We start from the raw sequence: 21,534 nt of genomic DNA on the forward strand, positions 1-21,534 counted from the left end.
GCAACCGTTTCAAAGGGGCTCATCTACACAACGACCTTAGACGTGACTGTCATCTCAACACATGTGGACCCAGGCACGCGGCTGTCTCACGCGCACACACACGCACACACACTGGACTGAGGGGAAAGAAACACTAACCTGAGGAAGGACGTGAAGCTCCCTTCTATCCTGCGGCTAAGTTGCTTAATTTTTGTCAGGTTTTTTTTTTTTTTTTAAATGAACATAAATCCTTGTAACAGATGCTCTGTCTTCTGAAATTGAACATATATCCTTTTCTTGGCACCAGATGATCTGAAGCTGGTGTCAGAACCTGTGTCGGGGCCAGGCTGTCTGCTCTCCTGGGCTGTTTCATTTGGGACCAGCGACTGGGTGCTGCTGGTCCCGCGCTGCCTCTGTGGCCTGCCTTCCAATTAGGAGGGCGGAGATACAGGATAGAGCTTTGAAACCAGTAGAGCGTAATGTAAATGAGGTATTTTTATCACAGCGGCTCTGGAACTACAAGTATCGGTTTGATAAAGTCTTCTGGGTGTGTACAAAGCTCTGTAGGTTATAGCTTTTTCTGCAACATCTCGTTTAATCTTAATGACTGAGACTCTGAAAAAGCGTATGCTGCTGCTTCTTTAGCTAGAGGCAGAGTCAAGCAGCTTCCTCGGGACGGCACAGGCATCACACGGGAGAACCAAGCCTGGACCAGTCAGACGCCAGGTGGTGGGCAGAGCGTTCTCCCCACACCAGCGCTGCCCACGGAAGCGCAGTGTCAGCCACGCAGGCCACAAACGTGTCACGGGCGCAGTCTTGGATTTTCCAGTAACCACGATAAGAAAAAATAAATTAAACTTAGAAGATGTAATATATCAAAATATTATTTTAACATGTAATCAGTTCAAAAAGTTGAGCTCTTTTGTTTTGGACTCAGTGTCTGGCGCCTGAAGCCAGGTGTACTGGACAGTATGGATCTGCTCCTACCTCCTTTCCCTAAACACACAGCTACAGGGCAGTTTGTGTTTAAATACAAGCACTTGTGAAAAATAAATCTAAAACAGATTTTTATTAAAAATAACTCCTTTAAATGTAATCATAACAGAGATGAAAAATAAATTCCGGGAGGCGGAACTGAGACGGCGGAGAGAAGACACGACGCTCGCCTCTCTCACCTTCTCCCACGATCACGTCGAAAACAGACCCCTCATTTCAAGGATGGTTGAACTCACACAAGTTTGGAGGCATTGCTGTTCCACACACACACTCGTAGCTATTTGTATTAACTTAAGAAAGAACCCTGAATTCGGAGGAAAAGAATTTCAACTCGTCAAAAACCCCCCAACCGTCAACCTCGAAGGGAGGTTGTCAACGAGCACAGACCAGGGAAGACACGTCGCAGGGTCTCCTCACAACGCGACCCCCACGACTTTGCACGTGCGGGCAAGTCGCCCCGCTTCAGCCCAGGGGCCCTGTCTGCCGAGGCGAGACGGGAACTGCTGCGGTTAGCAAAGCCACGCGCTCGGCTGGAAAGCGGCACTTTTCCCCGGCCTCTGGCGCAGACACGGAGGGCAGGCGGATACACTCCCTCAGATGAGACGTGGGGAGCGCTTTCGGCGTGACTCCTGGGAAATGCCAGACTTCGCCGCCGGCAGGCGTGAGGCCGTGGCGGCCGGAACGGCGGTGGCCATCCTGAGAGAGAAGCCGTGCCAAGGCTCGGACAAGGGGTTGGGGAGCCCTGGACTCCGCCCGCACTGCATGATGAAGCTGCCCCATCAGCCCCAACCTCCTCAGTGGGAGAGGAAAGGAAATGTCCCCCGCTTAAGCCACCGAAGGACGGAGCAGCTCAAGGCCCACCTTTCCCGACGCCCCTGCAGGCCTGCTGTGGGGTCCACAAGGCAGGTCAAAACACTGCAACTCATGACAACTGTTTTCAAAGGGGCTCCGAAACCTAAAAGCCACGTCTGAGGAGATGACAACTCCAGAGGGAGGAGACCGCGGTGTGCACGGCCCACCTGACCTCTGCGCGACGCCCAGCAACAGCTTCTCCTCTCTCCCGCTTTTCTGAGAACCTCAAGCTGCTGGGTAATTTGCAAACAAAAGGTAGTTACGAGTTGTGGAGGAAGAAAAATCACTCTAACAGAAATCCGCTGTTTTTATTAACTTTTAAATATCTGCGGCTAGTGTTCAGAAAAAATGACTCTGAGAAGGAAAACTTTAAGACATTTGCTTTTCTATTTATAGAAGCAATGCCTTAGAGGTGCAACAGAGCATACGCTCGTTATGTCAGAATAAACCGTTTGTTTTGAACATACTAGACGCTAATGATTAATCACTGAAAAGAATCGAGACTTACCAGAGACGTCAGGCCTTCGCTGTCAACAACCCAGTCTTCCTTTTCAGCCAACCTCTTTATTTCTACAGGGAAAACAAGTACACGGCATGTTTTGCTTTTTTTTGTTTTGTTTTGTTTTTTGTCTTTTTACCATTTCTAGGGCCGCTTCTGTGGCATCTGGAGGTTCCCGGCAGGGGTCTAATCGGAGCTGTAGCCACCGGCCTAACGCCACAGCCACAGCAACTCGGGATCTGAGCCTCGGCTGCGTCCTACACCACAGCTCACGGCAACACCGGATCCTTAACCCCCTGAGCAAGGTCAGGGATCGAACCCGCAACCTCATGGTTCCTAGCTGGATTCATTAACCACTGAGCCACAACGGGAACTCCGTACACAGCATGTTTTATTATAATTATCTCACCACACTTTACAGAGATAAAACTCCATAAAGGATATGATCTTTAACTGTTTTGTATAAGAATGTACAAAACTGGGGCGAGTGGGGATAAAACATAATCCTGCTAGACTCAAGAATTTCAATGTGCATCCCTCGCTGGGTTTTCTTAACAAAGCGTTAATGTAAATAAAATTTTCTACCGTACAGCCCAACATGGACAAGGCTAGGCTAGGTTCAGAGACAGCGTGAGACAACTCAGCAGTGAGCCAGCACGCCTGGTAACACCAGCCGTGCGCAGAACAAGCCAGACGGCTTTTCCTGAGATTTCTGATGGACCCCCGGCACGTTCGCAACGGTGCCCGCACGCGCCCCCAGGGGAGGCGGCGGCTGCCTGTGCACCCCCAAGGGCTGACTGCGAGGACACTGGCCGTCCCCACCCGGGCCGCCGGTTCTGTGCAGACACAGGCTTCCCTCGCCCACGTGCTGGGACCGACGGGACTGGCTTCCAGCATTTCTAACCATGCTCTTGACTGGTTCCCCAAAAGGCTGCTTTGTAGAGACAACCTTTACTGCTTATGACTGTAGGTACAGACCCCTGAAAACTCTAGAAGTGTAAAGAAAATGAGCATCGCCTGTAACTTCTGCATAAAGAAGCTGTTAACAGTCTTTCTTCTGATTTTACTCATGGTTCTAAATTAAGAATGCTAAGGATCTGTGTATATTTTCAAAATTGGGATACTTCACATACATTTCACATTCCACTTTTTCTACTTCACGTTTTCCATAAGGATGTTCTTACAGGCTTAAGGGTTTTTCGAATTTTTCAAATCTATCTTAATTTCTGCATCGTCTGGTACCCCAAAGTAAAGAGACTTGAAAAGACAAAAATTACACTGAGCAGCCGTAGAGGACATGAACCACTCAGGTTTCTTTAAGAGTGTCTTTCTCGCTCTCGAGGATTGGGAGCCGGGAAGGGTGGCCTATTTGGTAACTGCTGCGGGGCAAGGCACACCTTCTGCCGTGTGCTGCAGCGTGGCCGCCACGCAGCGCCCTCGGAGATCCAAGACCAGGTCCTGGATCGTCTGTAACAGGTCACTGGGAATTTCCAGGGCAGTCAAGGATTCGTACGTAAGCCTGTGAAACAAACAGAGCGGGACCTCGTGAGCAGCGCAGGCCCTTCAAGCGACTCCCGACGTCACTCTGGCCACCCCACAAGCACTCACCAGAGAGCTTAAAGCCGCGGCTCACTATGCTGGAAACGGGGAAGAAAGGCCACGGCAGGGGCTGCAGTAACCCGGGAACTTGGAACGAGTTCCCAGGAACTACGCAACGAGAATGGTGACACCCCCGTTGGGCGTGAGCACCAGGAAGGGCTGTGAGATGACGTGTGGGAACAGTGGACACGCACGAGGACAGGACCTCCTTTGCAGGCTGGACTGAAAATCACACCCACACGGAGCATGGGGCTCCCGCTCCCCTCCACCAAAACCAGGCGAAAGCTACTGACTCCTCTGCAGGAGACCGTGCGCCCACCTACCTGAGGGTCTGTATGACGTGAGCAAGCCACTGTCCCGAGAGCTCGGCCTTCACCTCCCGGCCTGTGCCCGGCCTCACGCCGCCCTCCGCTGCACTGGGCGGGAGCAGCGCCCCGCGGATCAGCTTCACAAGACAGTGCATCACCTCCTGAATCATTTTCTAGGCAATAGCAAACAAGCAGAGCTGCATCAAAAGGCGTCATCTTGATTACATCAACCGGAGGGTCGGCCTAGACAAGACAAATGTCTTGAGCGCCGAGTCTTCCAGCAACTGGGGCTGCGAACACCCCCCCCAAGGGAGCGTCTCCATCCTTATCCTCCGCTTACCTTAAAGTCGCTTTGTCTCTGTCTTACATTCTTTGATCTTTCAATGTGGCCCGACTTCTCGGCAGTCTTAAAAATGAAAAATAAACAAAAATTGGTTGTCTTTAGAAATAAGTTATAAAAATAAGAGATGCTTTAGCAGTTGTATGTAAAGAGCATGAAATACGGTTATAACTTGATTAAAAGGAATGTATAAGAAGTCATCTAAGTCTCTGATTAAAGGACGACTAATTAGAAAACCCTTCTCATTCCAACAAAAAGCCATTCATCTTCCTAAAACCTTTAAATACAATTCCTATAAATAAACCTTAGTATTACACAGAAAATCTCTCTCTAGTAGGTGAATTTCACATGCTGTTTTCATCCACGATTTTCTATGGTTAAAGCTCTAGGCCTCCAAGCCCACGACGTGGCTCCAGCACCGCCACCCGTCAGCGGGTGCAGGAAGCGTGGGGAACTCCGCCTCTGCGGGGCCCGCTCCACTCCGGGAACAGAAGCATCAGCGCTGGCATTTCAGTTCCAAAACAATCACTCACCGCCACTCTTCTTTCCGAGTCCCAGGCAGGAGGGAGTGGGTTCTAGAACCAACTGTGACCCGTTTCCGGGTGGTAGCCACGTTTCCCCCTGACTTCTCTTCCCCTCAGGGTAACATGTGGAAGGCTGCCTTATATGATTATGGGAAATCTGCTCAAGTTGTTTTCAATCAACTTTTTAATATCGCAGTCTCTCGAAGTAAACATTGCTCTATAAAATGCCTAACTAAATATTAAATAAAATTTCTAACTAAATATCACTACATAAAATATAACTATTACACTAAATTTTATACTACGTCGATTTTTTTTTTTTTTTTTTTGCTCTTTAGGCCGCACCCGTGGGATATGGAGGTTCCCAGGCTAGGGGTCGAATCAGAGCTACAGCTGCCGGCCTCTACCACAGCCAGAGCAACACCAGATCCGAGCCACATCTGCGACCTACACCACAGCTCACAGCAACACCGGATCCCCAACCCACTGAGTGAGGCCAGGGATCAAACCCACATCCTCATGGATACTAGTCGGATTCGTTTCCGCTGAGCCATGACAGAACACCTCAGCAAAGATAAATGCTACGTATGAGGGCAAGTTTTGGAAACTTTCCAAAGAAATAAGGAATCACAAAATGGCATAATGTAAAAGAAAACTCTGATACCTCACCAACGTGACGCCAAAGCTACCCTTTACAGGCAAAACACTGGTGTGTCTCAGGGACCTTCCCAGTTGGAAGCAACTGCATCACTAATGGTTACGACGCTGCCCCCGAGGTGACGGGAAGGCTTCAGGTAACGTTACTCGTATTTCACGGGTACCTTCCAGAGGCAGCGTGGAGGCCGGTCCTCGGGACTGGCTCTGTCCAATGAGGGAGCGAGGCAAGGGCAAGGGTCTGCTGGGTGTTTCACCCAAGTATCACAGCCCCGACAGCAGCGGGCAGCACCCACCCAGACCACGCCCTTCCGGCTCTGATTTACGCTGCTCTCAAAACTTCAAATTAAACTGTAGCTTTTCTCTTTTTTCTTTGTAGAGATAGCCTTTTGAAAGAAAGCTTAGTTTCTGAAAAATCTAAACTCGAAATTCACAATAATAGTTCAATAAGCAAATTCCAAGTTCACTGGCCAACAACACTCAAAACTCTTGGTACACCAGGATCTACAGAAATTGATGCTGTCCCTTTATTTTTACGACGCATGAGCGGTGACTGACGTGCTTTAGAGCTGCGGTGAGAAGTGAGCGGCGGGGCTCACGCTGGAGTCTGACCAGCGAGAAGGACGCCACGCTCGCTAGGTGGGCCCGCCAGTGTCCAGCCCAGAGCAGGTGGACGGACAGAGCCGCGAGGAGGCGCCACGACTCCAGCAGGCGTCCTGTGGTTGTGACCAGCTGTCCACCCTGAGTGACCATGAGCTGACTTCCTGCTTCTATCGAGTGTGATGCTCTGAATCCCGACGATACTCTGGGGACACAGCGCCTGGGTGTAGAGCGCCAGTGGATGGCCTGTCCGCAAGGTGCCAAGAGCTGCTCCCTAAAGGCTGCAGCTTGTCAGGCCTGTCTTCAGAGCTTTTTTTCTCCTTTGCCTCTGTACTCTGTCACTACTTTATTCTCATGGCTTCAAAGAGCATTTCTAATGCCTTCCTATTCTGGGTTCTGTACCCAAATCCAACGTGTGAGTCGGGGGAGGCAGGGGTTCCCTGACAGCAGCTGAGCCTCCGCAATCAGCTCTACTCAGACTCCACCTGCCCAGCGTCAGCATCAGACCCCGCAGGGGGATGACTCGGACCCCGAGACGCCCCACCCCAGAGGCCAGTCAAAGTCCAGGTTGTCACCTGTGCTTCTGACTGACCAGCCATAGAGCAGAGGCTCCCAGGATCCCCTCTTCAGGGCCCATCGATTTGCCAGAACGGAGGTGTCTGAGGGACAGGCAGACAGCAGACGGCGGGGCAAGGGGGGAAGGGCGGCGCCCACCGCCTCTCTGGGGGCCCTTCTGGGGTTTCGAGGGAGGCTTCATTACGGAGGCATGATCGATTAGATCACTGGCCACTGGCGACTGCTTTGCCCCTGGAGGTCTGCAGGTTCCTACCCTCCAAACACATGGAGATTCTCCAGACCTCCAGCCTCCACGCTTGGGGGCGGGGGGGGGGGCAGAAGACGCTCCTCAACAGAACAAAGGGCACTTTTCATCACCCCTGTAGGAGCCACACCATCAAAAGCAAGGCCAAATACAAACTTCTCGGTGTGAATCACAAGAGCACAACTCCAAATCGACAGCACCAGCCCAACCTTCCCTCGAGGCCCAGTCTGGATTTCCGATTGCCCGCTCGGTGTCGGAGGAGCCGGAGCAGGGCGCTCGCAGGGGGCGCGGGCCAGCCTGTGTGCCTCCCCGTCCCCAAGCCGTTCCCTGCAGCGGTCTCAGCCTCTTTACATAGGTGGCTGCAAACAGAACCAAAGCCCTATTGGCTGTTTTCCTGAACCTGACTCAGAGTGTGAGCTGGTCAGGCTGAGTGTGCTCTGGAGGCAGGGAAGGGCCTCTGAAAGAGGGGGGCCCTGTCTCCAAGAAGGTCCTGCAAATGGAAACGGCACGTGTCCCGACCATCTGATGGGTCTTCTCCGGTTGTATCCGCCACAGCAGCAAACGCTACATTTTTATATATTGGGCTTGTTCAGCAGGAAGATTATTTCACAGTCCTTTGTCCTGTGAGGTATTTTTTAACCAGAGAAAAGAGAGAAAATCAACTGTTAGAAAACATCACACCAAAATCAAGGCTAAACTCCAGAACAGTTCTGCCCACGAAGCAGGTGCGATGACTGCACGATGACACCTACTGGACAGAGGACTGCCTAAAGGCTGAGGACGGGTCTCCCACACAAAGGTGGAGGGTGGGGGCAGCTGCAAGGCCATCCTCTCAGAGCCGCTGAAAAGCATCGGGACTTATTGTCTTAACTGGATGAAGAGCTGAACACCTCCAACATGCTCAACTGTGTATGGTTTGCCTGCTTCTAAAAGAAAATTTAATTTTTGAATATAAAGTACATTTTAATTTACATCCTAGTCACACAACTTTTTAAAATCCCGATTCCTGATTTTCAAACAAAATTATCTGGATACTTTCAAGTTTTCAGCTCGAAATACAGTACATTTAAAGTATATCTAAAGGTGCGATCTTAACCTACTAGTAACCACTTTGCTTTTGCTAAAAACCTTAACTCTTTCCGCACACACAGACCAAAACTACTTTGTGGTGAGACCAACGGCTCCATCTCGCTGTTTTGATTCACATATGTTATTTCGCACGGCCTTGACGGGTCTGAAGAACTGATTATTTTTCAAACTGCTGGAAACTCCATCCAAATCTTTTAACGGATGAACTCTAGATAAAACAAAACACTTTTACACCAAGAAAATCAAGAAATTCCAAGTAAACTGTTTAAACGTTAGAGCCTTCCTGTTTCAGACTAAGTGCCAAACCCCGGGGCGCTCCTTCCAGCGCTCCCTGAAGCCGCCGGGTCTCACGCAGACGCGGGACGCAGGGGACGCCCTCTCCCAGCCCCTTCCTCCACCGCCTCTGTGTCTTCCCAGCTCTTCAGTAGAGCGTAAGTAACTCGTTTAAAAAACGTACCCAAACCCGCACAGTGAGTGGCACTTAATTAACGTGTGGCTACAGACGTTTAGGAAACGGTTATGAATATGAATAGGCAGAAATTCCATAGGCATCGCCAACTCAGCACGACTACCTCAAATGACATTTTCAAGGCTGGTGACACCCCTGAGTTCCAAAGGAGCTCGTTTACTTTTCACCTGCAACCAAATACTTCATTCCATGTTTGCCAAACACAGGTATAACCTGTGGGAAAGGAAAATACAGGCCCTTTTCATTACAATATACCAGATGAAAAACTCTGAGGAATTTCACAAACTCTACAAAGAGATGCAAGATGAGGCAACTGCTATGTCCACCTGGGAGGGGCGCCGCCAGAAACGGACCCCATTGGAAGGAAAACACTTGGCTGGAACTAGGTTTAAAATTGTTTCCCAAAGGACTGACTGACCCACCTCGGCATCAGTCTAGTGCTACATCTGCATGGGACTAAATTCTGCTCACAAAACACCTACTATGTGCCAGCCCAGTAACATTTCAAATACTGGAATAAACATTTATTCCCAATAATAACAGCAACTCTTGTTTACCTGCCAGACACCGGTGTAAGCACTTCAGTGAATGTAATTCACTCCTGTGATTCCCACACCCGCCCAGGAAGCAGGGAAGTAACGTTACTTGCCTAAGCTCTCGGGAGTAAGTGACAGGCACTGGATGTCCCCCCTGCAACACTGGCATTCTGGAAGAAAAGCTGGAACGCTACCTGCCCAAGGCACTGGCATGGCAGCATCTCCCCTCTCAGCCCTCGGGAGGGAGCTGGTGTACGGACGGGCAGTGGAGAGGAGCAGCACTGCAGGACGGAGGGGGTGGCTGCTCCCCCCGCACCAAGAAAAGGCCAGAAAATCCAATTCTTCCCCCCACAGAGGCTGACACTCATCCACGGAGAACAAAAACGCAGGCGGATGGGCATGCTTGAAAGGAGAACGTTGAGGAAACTTTTTTCAGGACACCTGAAAAACTGAAATGAAAGCATGCTCTGCCTTTGCAGCAATAAGCAAGTTTGCACTTACGAACGTCAATCGTCGCAGTGGAAGTATTTCATGGAAGACTATCTTTCCCTGCACCGCTAACTTCTCAGCAGAGCTTTTCTATAACCCGGGGATACAAAACGGACCGAAGAGCGTTGTGCTGTACGTTATTTACTGCTACAGTATGTGAATGTATCAGTAACTGAGACACTGCTGAAATCAATGGGAGGCAACAATGCAGGTGTAACTCGTGCTCGAGAGAGGTCCCTCTGCACAAGGAGGTGGTCTGCAAGCACTCAGCAAACTGCGGTTTAGATAACTGAGCCCTCACTTCACCGAACACCTAGGGACCCACCAGGCGTAATGCAGAGGAGACAGGGGCGGCCTTCTTGGTGAGCAGCGTGCGCAGCTGCCCTTGGTCAAAGGGGAGAGGACAGACCCACAGCTCGGGACATCTGCACCCTTCCCTTGAGCGAGCGAGCGAGCGGCGGGGGTGTCCCTGTGCCAAAGTGTGCTGGCTGGGAGGACCCGCCGCCGCCAGCTCCCTCAGGGCGGTGGGGTCTCTGGGAGCCAGGAACCCCAGCTGTCTTCTCCGAGTCACCCACGTGGCCTCTCCGGCAGCCGCAGGCAAAGGGCCCTGGAGTCTCTACTCCAGAAATGGGGGCCTGGGGCGACCGAGGGCGAGTCTGTGTGCTGCACACGGCCGTCAAGGCCTCCCTCATCTGTAACTTCTACGTGACCGGTGACATCTGATTAGGACGACGAGGACACGCGCAAGGTGGGAAAACGTAGAGGCTCACACAACTTGCCCAGGCCAATCACACGGGGCCAGAAAACCGGACCCTCATCTGCTTTCCGACTAGGAAGTTAACCCTCTATCGCTTCAGGCCAGGGGGCAAGACACGACACTTTATCCCCGCCTCGCCCAAAACTCAGCCTGACCGGCCTGACGCTCACGGAACCCTCACCCCACCGTCCAAGAGCCTCCAGCACAGCCCTTCACAGCGGATGCCGAGTCCCAGGGCAGCCCAGGACCTCATCCCAGGCCACACAGCGAGTTCGTGTTAGGACTTTACGGTACGTTCAGCTCATCTTAAAATGTCTGACAATGCCTAGAGGCTTTGGACTTCTGAGGTTTTAAAAAAGTCACTTCGAAATCTCAAACTTTTTAAGACCAGAAATTCACACGGACTTAACGACACGCGTGCACATACCTCACTGAAGAGGCTGCCGTTAACATACGAAATCCACAGTTTCCAGAAGTTGGGCAGTTGGCTTAAAACGAGCTTGGTCAATTTTTCAACAAATGCCACCCGCTGCGGAGTTTTGTATCTCCAAGCTAAGGGGGAAAAAGAGTAAAAAACTATGAACTTACTCTTGAATCAAGAAGAAAAATGTGAACTTTTCCTCTTTTTTTAAATTTTTATTGAAGTATAATGGATTTACAAGGTTGTGATAATTTCTGCTGTACAACAAAGTGATTCAGTTGTATATGTGCACACATCCGTTCTCTTTCAGGTTCCTTTCCCACACAGATGATCACGAAACACACACGGCAAGTCCCCCTTGGGCAATCGTTCCAGTATCTCCATGTGCATGTGCCAGTCCTGAACCCCCAGACCATACCACACCCCCGCCCCGACGCCTTTGTAACCGCAGGCGTCTGTGACTCTACTTCTGTTCTGCAAACAAGTTCATGAGTACCCCTTTTTAAGATTCCGCATGTAAGAGATACCACAAGACGTTTGTCTTGCACTGTCTGAGTAACCGCTAAGTCCAGCCATGTTGCTACAAACGGCATTATTTTGTTCTTTGTTAGAGCTGAGTGGTGTTCCATTGTGTATAGGCACCACACCTTTATCCATTCCTCTGTCAAGGGACAGTCAGGCTACTTCTGCGTCTTGGCTGTTGTGAATAGTGCTGCAGTGAACACGAGGGTGCATGCACCCTTTCGAATTAGGGTTTTCTCCAGATACTGGGAGTGGGACTTCGGGATCACATGGGAGTCGATGCCCAGGAGCGGGACCACGGGATCACACGGGAGTCGATGCCCAGGAGTGGGACCGCGGGATCATACGAGAGTTCCATCATTAGCTTTTTTTTTTCCATCATTCTGTTCTCTGTTTGAACATATTGCTACCCCACCACTCCCTAAAAATGTGTCTCATGTTGTGCCACAAACGGCTGCAGAGCTTTAATTTGCTGATAGACCAGTACTTCCTGTTTCCCACCACCCTGCCAATGCTGTGGGCACAGAGGATGCAGAGTGAGCAGAGGTGCTGCCACCTCTGAGGGCCTGGCAGGCGAGGCTGGACTGGGAACCATGTCTGCCACGTCAGTAGGTCCTTGTGGCTCTTTCTGAAATGTCTTTCACACACACAAGCCAACAGAAAATAGGCACATCCCCCCACCTAAATGCGCGTTGGTGCAAATAAAAGCTAAACACACTGTGCTGACACTTGTCTTTTTGTCATTCAGCAATGATCTTAAAGTTCTTCCGTAGGGGAAAAATGAAGAAAAAATGAAGAAAAAACGTCTTCATTTTTCCCCTACGGTTACAAGGTATTTCATGCCTCAAATGTATCAAAATTCCACAGGTCCCCTCCTAACGGGCAAGACTCTTTCCTGCCTTTTGCAGTTAAATGAATGCTTCAGCCAGTAACTGCTGGTGCGTCATTCAGCCCATGTGCATGCACGTGTGGAGAACAAATTCTCAGGCTGGAGCTGCGGGAATTCCGAGGGATTATGTACATGCCCACCAAGCAACACACAGAAGCAGCAGCTTCCTTAAAACCTCACCAACAAACCACGCAGACGCCTCGCTGGGACATCACGTTGCCCCTGGTGGCCACTGTGAGTGAGGCTGCCCCACTGAAAGGGCAGGTCTGTGCCTCCAGAGACGCCAGGGCTGAGCGACAGCCCCCAGAGGAGACCCGATGGTCCTGAGCCTCGGGGATGCGAGGCTCACATCTGGAGATGTTTCAGTGAAACGGACAAACTCAGGATAGACCAAAACCATCTCGTGCCAACAGTGGCAGCACGCTACGGCAGCGCGAGCCCTGGCTCGAGTGTCACGGGCCAAGGACGAGGCAGGACACAGGATAAGATCTAAAACCTGAAGCTTGGAAAGACCCACGTCCTGGGCCCCAAATAAGACTCTTACACGGGATCGTCCCCAAAGCTGATGTTTCAAAAAGACACACTCCCACATCTGTCCTGACCTCTGGCCTGTGCCCCCCGGGAGGGCCCACTGACCTCTGGCCTATGTTCCCGGGGAAAGCCCACTGACCTCTGGCGTGTCCCCCCGGGGGAGCCCGCTGGGAGGCGTGTGGAAGCAAGCCAAGCTGACCACGTGCCCGCTGTTCTGCAGCTGGCTGAGCGACACCCAAGCCCCACACTGGCCACCCGCCCCCAAAGCCAGCCATCATTGAGGATGCTCCACCCCAAAGGAAAAGAGGAAACACTGCCTTCTCACCAAAACAATTGTTTTTAAAAACCACAAAATAAACAGGAAGTAAACCCAGCTTCTCTTGTTGCATCTACCAAGTATAATTCTATCAGAAGTGATTTACGTATGGGAAAAGTAACTGGACAGTTAGAAATGAAAACATAACAGGAGTTCCCGTCGTGGTGCAGTGGTTAACGAATCCGACCAGGAACCATGAGGTTGCGGGTTCGATCCCTGGCCTTGCTCCGTGGGTTAAGGATCCGGCGTTGCCGTGAGCTGTGGTGTAGGTTGCAGACGCGGCTCGGATCCCATGTTGCTGTGGCTTTGGTGCAGGCTGGTGGCTACAGCTCCGATTAGACCCCTAGCCTGGGAACTTCCATAAGCCACAGGAGCGGCCCAAGAAATGGCAGAAAGACAGAAAAAAAAAAAAAAAAAAAAAAGAAAGAAAGAAAAGAATTGAAAACATAACAAGCCAATTTCAAAGCCTTCCAAAAAGACTCCCTTGGCTGAACCGTCTTCTGGCAGGTCAGTCACTACAACGGTGTGAGTCACTGCAGCATGGGGTTCGGCCAGAGGAGCAGGCTGAGCTGCGGGACCAAGTTCCATCCCAGCGCAGGGCACCCCGAGAACACGGCCCCACAGCCTCCTGCCCAGGGATGGGGTGATCCTCAGGCTCTTGCTTCTTTGGGTCTTTTTCTCACGTGCAGACTCTTCACATCTGCATGTGTCGTGACAGCGCTTTCCCAGCCTTGCTTCTAAGCCCACTGCATCCAAACTCTGACCAGGTCACAGAGAAAGGACTCTGGGTTTTCCCGCTGAATCCAACACATCCTGAGAAACTGCCACCTGCTCTGCCACTGACAGAGCAGCTCCAGTTATGTCCTCAGACAGAGGAAGGTCTAAGGGCACAGGGCAGGAACACGCGATTTGCCACGAAGGAAATCAAACGCGGGGCTTCTTTCAATCACAAAGTCAGGCACGAGCTTCCCAACTCCACTCAGGCCGTTCGTTTGTGCTGTGGCAATCTTCCACAGCGCTCCGCTTTCAAATAATACCTTTAGAGAAATCTCACTTGGTGGACCGCCCCTCCCCTTCCAGCCAAGCTGCAGGGAGAGACCCTCCAGTTGTGAGCAATTGGAAAACTGGGGGAGAGACACAGGCACCTGCTTCGGACCTGGCACCAGGGGCAGACAGGGTCCCTGGGGGGAAGGAAGCCTGCCCTGAGCCCACGCTGCTCTGGCTTCCTGCCTGCAGACACAGCTTCCAGGCACCAGGCAGGGAGGTGGGCGGCAGCCAGGCTCAGCGGGCTTTCTGACTCGCAAAGACAGACGTTCAGGGAGACAGGCGGGAGCAGATGAGGCAAGGGAGAATTCTGGAAAGGCGGGAGGAGCTTTGTGTAGACGAGGCCCCAAGAATCCGCATCAGTCTTCCCAAGTCCCGCATACGGCCCATGAAAGGCACGGCAGAGCGGGGGAAGGGCAAGGGTTTCTAGAAATCCCAGGGCTTGGGGGTGGGGGTGGGGGGCATCCAGCTTGGACACCCAAGCGGGCAGTGCTCCTCGGGGGTGGCCACTCCGCCGTGGGCTCATGGGGGCCATCGCTTCTGCTCTTTCCAGTGTTTCTACAAGCAGTGGGTGGGCCGGGTGGAGAATGGTGACGGGACCAGAAGCAGGGCTGACAGTTACAGCAGCCCTTCCTTCATTCGGTACAAATGCATCATCTGATTTTCAGTTGTGCTTATGATGGACATTCATTCACATTATTAATAAAACTTCAGAAAAAAATCCTTACTTCAGTGCTTAAAGGAATAGCCTAAATTACCTTGAAATAATCTTGAGAGGTATTTGAACTTAAGAAGATGTAAGGTATTTCCTATTTGTAACTACGTTATTTGCAACTCATATACCTATTATTGGCCAGTAACGAAGAGCATCTAATGAGCACACAAATGCACTATAACCAATGCGTTTTAAGTATCTCATATAAGAAAACAATAGATCAATGTCAGACTCAGGAAGAAATGTAACAGTTACAATCTGAGACGCTGTATCTCAGCAATTAATTTATGATTAATAAATTTAAAAATTCACTAAAAAGGTTCTGCTATTTTTCCGTACTGACTAAAGAAATTAATTTTTGTTGCAACTTTCATCCTAAAGACATTCTCAGAGAATTTCCTCTGTGGCGTATTTTTAAAAATTCAACCACAGTAACAACAAAACTAGACTTCACTTGTATTGAATGAGCATTGCCCTGCGCCCAATGACTTACTAGGAAGTCAAAAGACATTGCTTTAAAGTACCATGTGAAGTGCATTTCAGGTGCCTACCCTGCTTACTGGGCAGCCACTTAACAAGCAGAAGAGGTGATGGCCGGAAACCCTCGGCGGCCGTAACACGACTGACGACGGAACCTTCTAGGAGGGCAACGTCAGCGGGGAGTGAACGTGGAGGGACACTTACCATCGCCTCGACCAGACTGAAAGCCGCTGCCCCGCTTCAGTGACGCCGTGTGGCCGAGATGACCCAGCGCGGGCGGGCGCGCGTCGCTGTCCGGGTCCGACACGGCGCTGTGGAGGCCCGACGTCCCTGGAAGAGAGAGGGGTGTTTGCGGGGACCCGGCAGAGGCTCCTGGGGGCCGGATACGATCGGCGCCGCGGGGTCCGACCGCTCCCGCGAGGTCTCTGTCAACCTCCAGCTTCCACGACCTCGTCCTCTGGGATGGGGGGCTTGGTGGTCCTCTCTCCTCCCAGGGCCAGTCGCCCAGTCGGCCCTTCTCCCCTGGCACTGCTACCCCTCCAGGTCTGAGGTCAAGGCACCCGCCACTGTCCCGGACAAACACCTGGCTGCTCCCCTCGGCCGTCTTCCGGGACAGCCTCAGAATCCCAACCAAGACTGTAGCTGAGAACCAGGGACCATTCTGCCCAACATGGTTCTCCAGAGCCTCCGGGGCTGGAACCCAGGCTGCGCTCCGGGCAGAAAGTGCCCTCTGGGCCACAGAGGCGCCATGCCCAGGGCCCTGAGCTCTGGAGCTGAGCCTTCAAAGCTCCCAGCGGCGCGCCCCGTGCAGAGGACGCGCCAGACACACCGCCTTCCCTCCCTCCGCCGCCCTTCAGCCTCCTCCTCACCAGGGCTGACCTGCAGCCCCGCACTGTCCCGCCCGCAGCGGACGCGTCCCGACTCCCGCCTTCTGCTGTGCACTGTCCCAATCAGAGGCCCACCTTCTCGGGGTTGGGGCCACCCACCACACCTCTGTCCAGGGCCACCAGACCTTCCGCAGATAACTCCCCCAGTACATACTGAGAGATGATACCAACCATTCCAGGAGAATTCGGTATTCCTTGTTTTATAACTTAGCAGAAGAGGAAATGCTTGTGGATTTGTTTCCAGGTGCAAAAGATGAAATGCGCTTCTAAAGCAGTAATTTCAGGGAGTTTTCTTCTGCTGCACCAGGTTAAGGATCCAGCATTGGCACTGCTGTGGCACCGGTTCCACCCCTCGTCCGGGAACTTCTGCATATGCCACAGGGGCGGCCTCATAACGACAGTAATAACTTTGTGCCTCTGAAAATGTTCCTTGTACAGTAACATCAGACGGGTCCCTCCTGAGCCCTCGCATGAGCAGGAACCACAGGCCCCCGGACAAGGGGATGGTAACAGGTCAAGGCCCGCTCGCAAGGTGTTTACATGCTGGTGGTGGAGGCAGGAAATAAGGCCATAAACAAACAAGCTACAGCAAAAAAAGCCTGTTTTCATGGCTCCTCCCATCCTGAGCCACTCATGACACAGCATGAACCATCCCTCCGAAGCCTCACAACTTCTACCAGGCAGGTTCCACAGAAACAGAAACGACATCGTTTGAGCAGACTTCTGAGAGAAACAGGGTCTCATCAGATACCTACTGTATCTCAGCTGCTACGCTAAATGCTTTATGTGCATACCTACTCTGGACACCATTCAGTCTAAGCGAAGACGTGTAGAATCCAATATTTTAAAACAGCAAGAAAGACGACAGTAAGAAATCACAAACATGAAGAAATCATTTTTTAAACTCATTTTCTTCCTGCATCCAAGAGGAACGCACGCGTGGAAGCTTTCGTGATTTACGACATTGCCTCTGAAGTCCATAGAGTCACCACTGCTAGCAGATGTAGAATTCAGGAAATTAATATCAAAATATCAATTTTCTGACATACCTTAAAAGGTAACGTAAAGCTGTCCAAACTCAGCACCACAGTAAATATTTAGACACAATTTTATAATTTATACGAACACTTACATTAAAAGGGCTAAGAAGAGAACGCTTTAGTTCAAAATGTTCTGTCCCCTTGAAGGTTTCAGGACCGTAAATTAAGGAGGAGAGCCCGCCCTGGTCCCCCAAACGCACACTGCGCACCAGTCCCCGAGAGGATGCGATCGGCGTTAGGTGGAGCCGCAGAAAAAGGCTTCCCCCGGACGAGGGTGCTCACGGCGTTAATGTACGTGCGTGGTGTTAGGCCGTTTGCCTGGTTTAATTTAAACAAAGCTTGAACTTCGAAACTGCTGAAAGACGGACTTAGTTTTCCCGCAAGTGACAGCCACTATTAAGAAGACGCCTTTCTTCTCTAAAAGCTCTATCACCGTTTCCTCTGCTGCCAAGGAAAAGAAAGTGTGACATGAACTCATTTCTTAGCTGGAAGTGCCGAGCCCCACAGGTGCAGCACAGCAGGACCGAAGGCCCACAGGCCCGCGGATGCGCTCGGCTGCAGGACAGGACGGGGGCCACCAGCACGGCCCAAGGACCAGCTCTGCCCTCGGAGCCCTGGCCCAAGCCTGAAACACGCTCTCACACGAACATTCTGCTCCTCTCTCCTGCCAGAAAAACGTCTCACGGTGAAGTAACTCATGGGGAATTAGGAGGATTATCCTTTGGAGAGAAAACTGATGAAAACACTAAAAAATCCCAGCTGTCAGAAATTATTTACTATTGCCAAAAGAAAATCTTAACAATTCTGACACTCCTTTTAAACTTAAATTAGATAACATGGTATTTTTACCCCACAAAATCATTACACACATCAAGTGTTCTTGATAAGCAACCATTATTATAAAAGAGCAAAAAAGACGGCAAAGTTTCTGCACCATACGAAATCAACAGAAAGTTGAAAATACCTTATAAGAAACGGAACTTCCTCAGGATTTCATACTGATGATTCCGGACCCCACAGCGCAGCTATTTTAAAAACACCAAGCAGAGTAACTAATAAATACATTCATATGAACATGTGCTTATGAGATCAAAATTATTCAGCTGCACTCTGTCCACGTTCTCTGAGGGGAAACCACGGGCAAAGACAACTCATGAGAACAACTGCAAACAGGAATGCATCCATCAGCACAGTATTTCCAGTCCTAAGATTCGATGTGGTTTTTGTAGGAAAAAAGAAAGGATACAAACAAAATTCCAGAACTAAATAACCTTAGAGTATAGCTATATCTTCTAAATTCCACAAACTAGTATTTGAGTTTTTACCAACACATCAAAAAAAAAAAAAAGATATATCTCTTATCTACGGATGCTTGGAAGAAGAATCTTAAACAAAAAATTCTTTCAAACACTAAATTTTTTTTAAAATGACTAGGCTTCTTAATTACTGACACGATAAAAGAAATGTTCGCCCACGGAGGTCCGGGGAAGTCCTTCTGGCGGTCACGTGAGCTAACGTGACCTTCATGCTGACTCCCACAGCCTGTTTGTGGCCTAGAACACACACTGCACATCTGGGGAAGTCAAGTTTGAAGGGTATCACTTTTCTAAAAGAAAAACTATTACTCTTTCACAACTTGCTATTATCAAGCTGAAACATTTGCTATTTTTTCTCCAACAACGGTGAGGTTTCTACCAGATAAAAAGTCTTTAGCTTCATGCAAATTTAGATATGACAAGATTTTCTGTAAAGCTCAAAAACTTAAGGGGTTACATTAAAGCTCTGAGTCCTACAAAAGCCTGATAATGGCTTTAGGAAGATTAGTAAGTCGTGCTTATGACACCCAGGATTCCGTATCACACATGGGCCAGGTCCTTTCAGGACCAGCTGGGCGCGGCTTCCCTGCTTTAAAAGCCCCGCGGGTCAGCGTTCGTTTAACAGACTCCATGGGACACCCTGGGAGGAAGCCCGCAGATGAGGGCCAGGCGACAGCCCCGCTGTGTGTCCTGGTCCCCGTGCTTCCGGCACAGCCTCTCCACGGCACATGTCAGGGGAGCCCTGATCCACTGCCGGCTCAAGAGGCAGCTCACTTCCTCGGCCCAGAAACACCTTTGAACACGTTCTCCTGTGCACAGCAGGCCCGTGTCCTGAGCAGCAGCCCGACCGCTCACTGCTGCCCGGTGACCACACTCGGGGCAGGAGCCTCGAAGCCAGTGGCGGGATGGGAGCGCTTCCCAGCAGAGCGCACGAGGCCGGGCCAGGGCTGGGGCAGGCACGTCCAGGCAGAATTCCAAATGCCCCAGCAACGAGACCTGTGCCAGCAGAGCAAAATGTTCTTTTCCATCTGGCCCTTCTAAACGCACATTTAAAGCTCCTATGGGCCCTTCCTCACTTTAAAGGGGTCATTTAATCCGAATCAAACCAAGGAAGGAGGCTTAACAGGCGGCCTAACCTCCCTCCACTCGCGCTGGGGCCACGTCCCAGTCTCTCCTTTACTATCATTCAGAACAACGGCCGAGATGTCTTTTTACTTTTTATATTTTTGTCTTTTTAGGGCTGCACCTGGGGCACATGGAGGTTCCCACGCTTGGGGTCCAATCGGAGCTGTAGCCACCAGCCTGCACCACAGCCACAGCAACGCCAGATCCAAGCCACATCTGCAACCTATATACCACAACTCACGGCAATGCTGGATCCCCAACCCACTGAGCGAGGCCAGGGACTGAACCCACAACCCCGTGGTTTCTAGTCGGATTCGTTTCCTCTGCGCCAAAATGGGAACTCTGAAATATCATTTTAAAAGCAAGACTACAGGTGTGAACCTTGAAGCAGTGTTTATCAACTAAGGTTGGCTACACAAGCAAGAATCATTCATTGTAATAAGCTGGTCAGGTGAATAACCAAAGCAATATTACGTTTTTATTGCAGTACTAGCCTTTTTGCAGCTATATATATGTTTAAGTGGATGAAACCTGCTCATGCAATACAGGTAACTCAATTATTACAAAAATGACAGAATACAAAATGAAAATATTCGTAACCCTTGACACTTTAAAATCAGCGGTTAATGCTTGCAATTCAAGGTGTGCTTGAGCTTGACCTTACTGTAAGAATCCTGTTTTTCCTACGGCTGGGCTGCATCTCCCTCCAGAAAGACAGACAGCAAGCCCAGCAGGAAAGGACCAGCTGCTGGGAGGGCACACGGACAGTCCTGATGGAGCCCGTCTGACCCAACACAGACAGGCACCCCCGGGAGGCTCCCGGAGCCTCGGCGAGAAGGACAGACCAGTGGAGGCAGCCTGCCCCACTCCTCCGAGGACACGGCCGGGCTCCCGACACGGCCGGGCTCCCACCACCGGGCCCTACCAGGGCCCACCAGGCTATGTGCTGGTTTACTGAGGTTTAAAAAACAAAACAAAACAAAACAAAACAACGCTTAAATACTAGTATGAATTACTAATCTGCATTTTAATTTGGAAACGAAAATTTTTTCGAATTACATTTTAAAAAATCTACGAACATTTAAAAACCTGCTAATCTGCATTCAAATAATTAAAACTATTTGCATAAACTTACACGCTTCACAAACAACAGTGACAATTTCTAACAGGATCGACTTTAAATCTAATTCACAACACACGGAGTGTCACCTAGGCTGCTTCTCTTTCTGACAAAAGGACAAAGGGGAGGGCCCTCGGAGCAGCACCCTGCTGGGAGGAGAAGGGTACTGCAGTCAGAAACCGACGGACTCCCTTCTCTCTCCCTCTCCTGAATCTACCTCCTTCCATGTGTCTTTCAGAGCTTACAAATCTCAAAACAAATGAATGAAATCCCATCAGAACATTGGAAGTACCAGACGCACGGCCTCTCCTAAAGTCCGAGAGGGAGAGCTGGGGGTGCAGTCCGTCAGGGGACTCAGTCACAGGAGGGCAAGGTGGAACGCCAGCCCATCTGTACTTGCTGGAGTTGTGCCTTTCCTGCTTTCTAAATTAGCTTCTATCACTCAGGGATTATGCTGGTACAATAAACATTCAGGAGAGAAGCTATGTTTTAAATCTCCAGAAAATAAACTTGATAAAAAAAGCTTCCTCATGTAGTTGGAACCCCATTCTAACAGCCTTTAAAAAATCATAAAGAGGAGTTCCCGTCGTGGCGCAGTGGTTAACGAATCCGACTAG

General features: G+C 50.5%; 1 protein-coding gene across 16 annotated transcripts in view; it reads right to left on the reverse strand.

Moving 5' to 3' along the window:
* The window catches only part of EXOC2 (exocyst complex component 2), a 146,392-nt gene that overhangs the window by 53,274 nt on the left and 71,584 nt on the right, over window positions 1-21,534 (reverse strand). For all 16 annotated transcript variants that reach the window (XM_003128146.5, XM_021100094.1, XM_021100105.1 and 13 more), the window contains 6 exons: window positions 15,634-15,759; window positions 10,939-11,063; window positions 4,574-4,639; window positions 4,249-4,406; window positions 3,724-3,845; window positions 2,336-2,397 (listed from right to left, as the gene is read on the reverse strand). In XM_003128146.5, coding sequence (XP_003128194.1) covers window positions 2,336-2,397; window positions 3,724-3,845; window positions 4,249-4,406; window positions 4,574-4,639; window positions 10,939-11,063; window positions 15,634-15,759 — 659 coding nt within the window. The remainder of the gene's footprint in view (window positions 1-2,335; window positions 2,398-3,723; window positions 3,846-4,248; window positions 4,407-4,573; window positions 4,640-10,938; window positions 11,064-15,633; window positions 15,760-21,534) is intronic.

Source organism: Sus scrofa, chromosome 7 (assembly GCF_000003025.6).
Source record: "Sus scrofa isolate TJ Tabasco breed Duroc chromosome 7, Sscrofa11.1, whole genome shotgun sequence".
NCBI classification, from domain to species: domain Eukaryota; kingdom Metazoa; phylum Chordata; class Mammalia; order Artiodactyla; family Suidae; genus Sus; species Sus scrofa.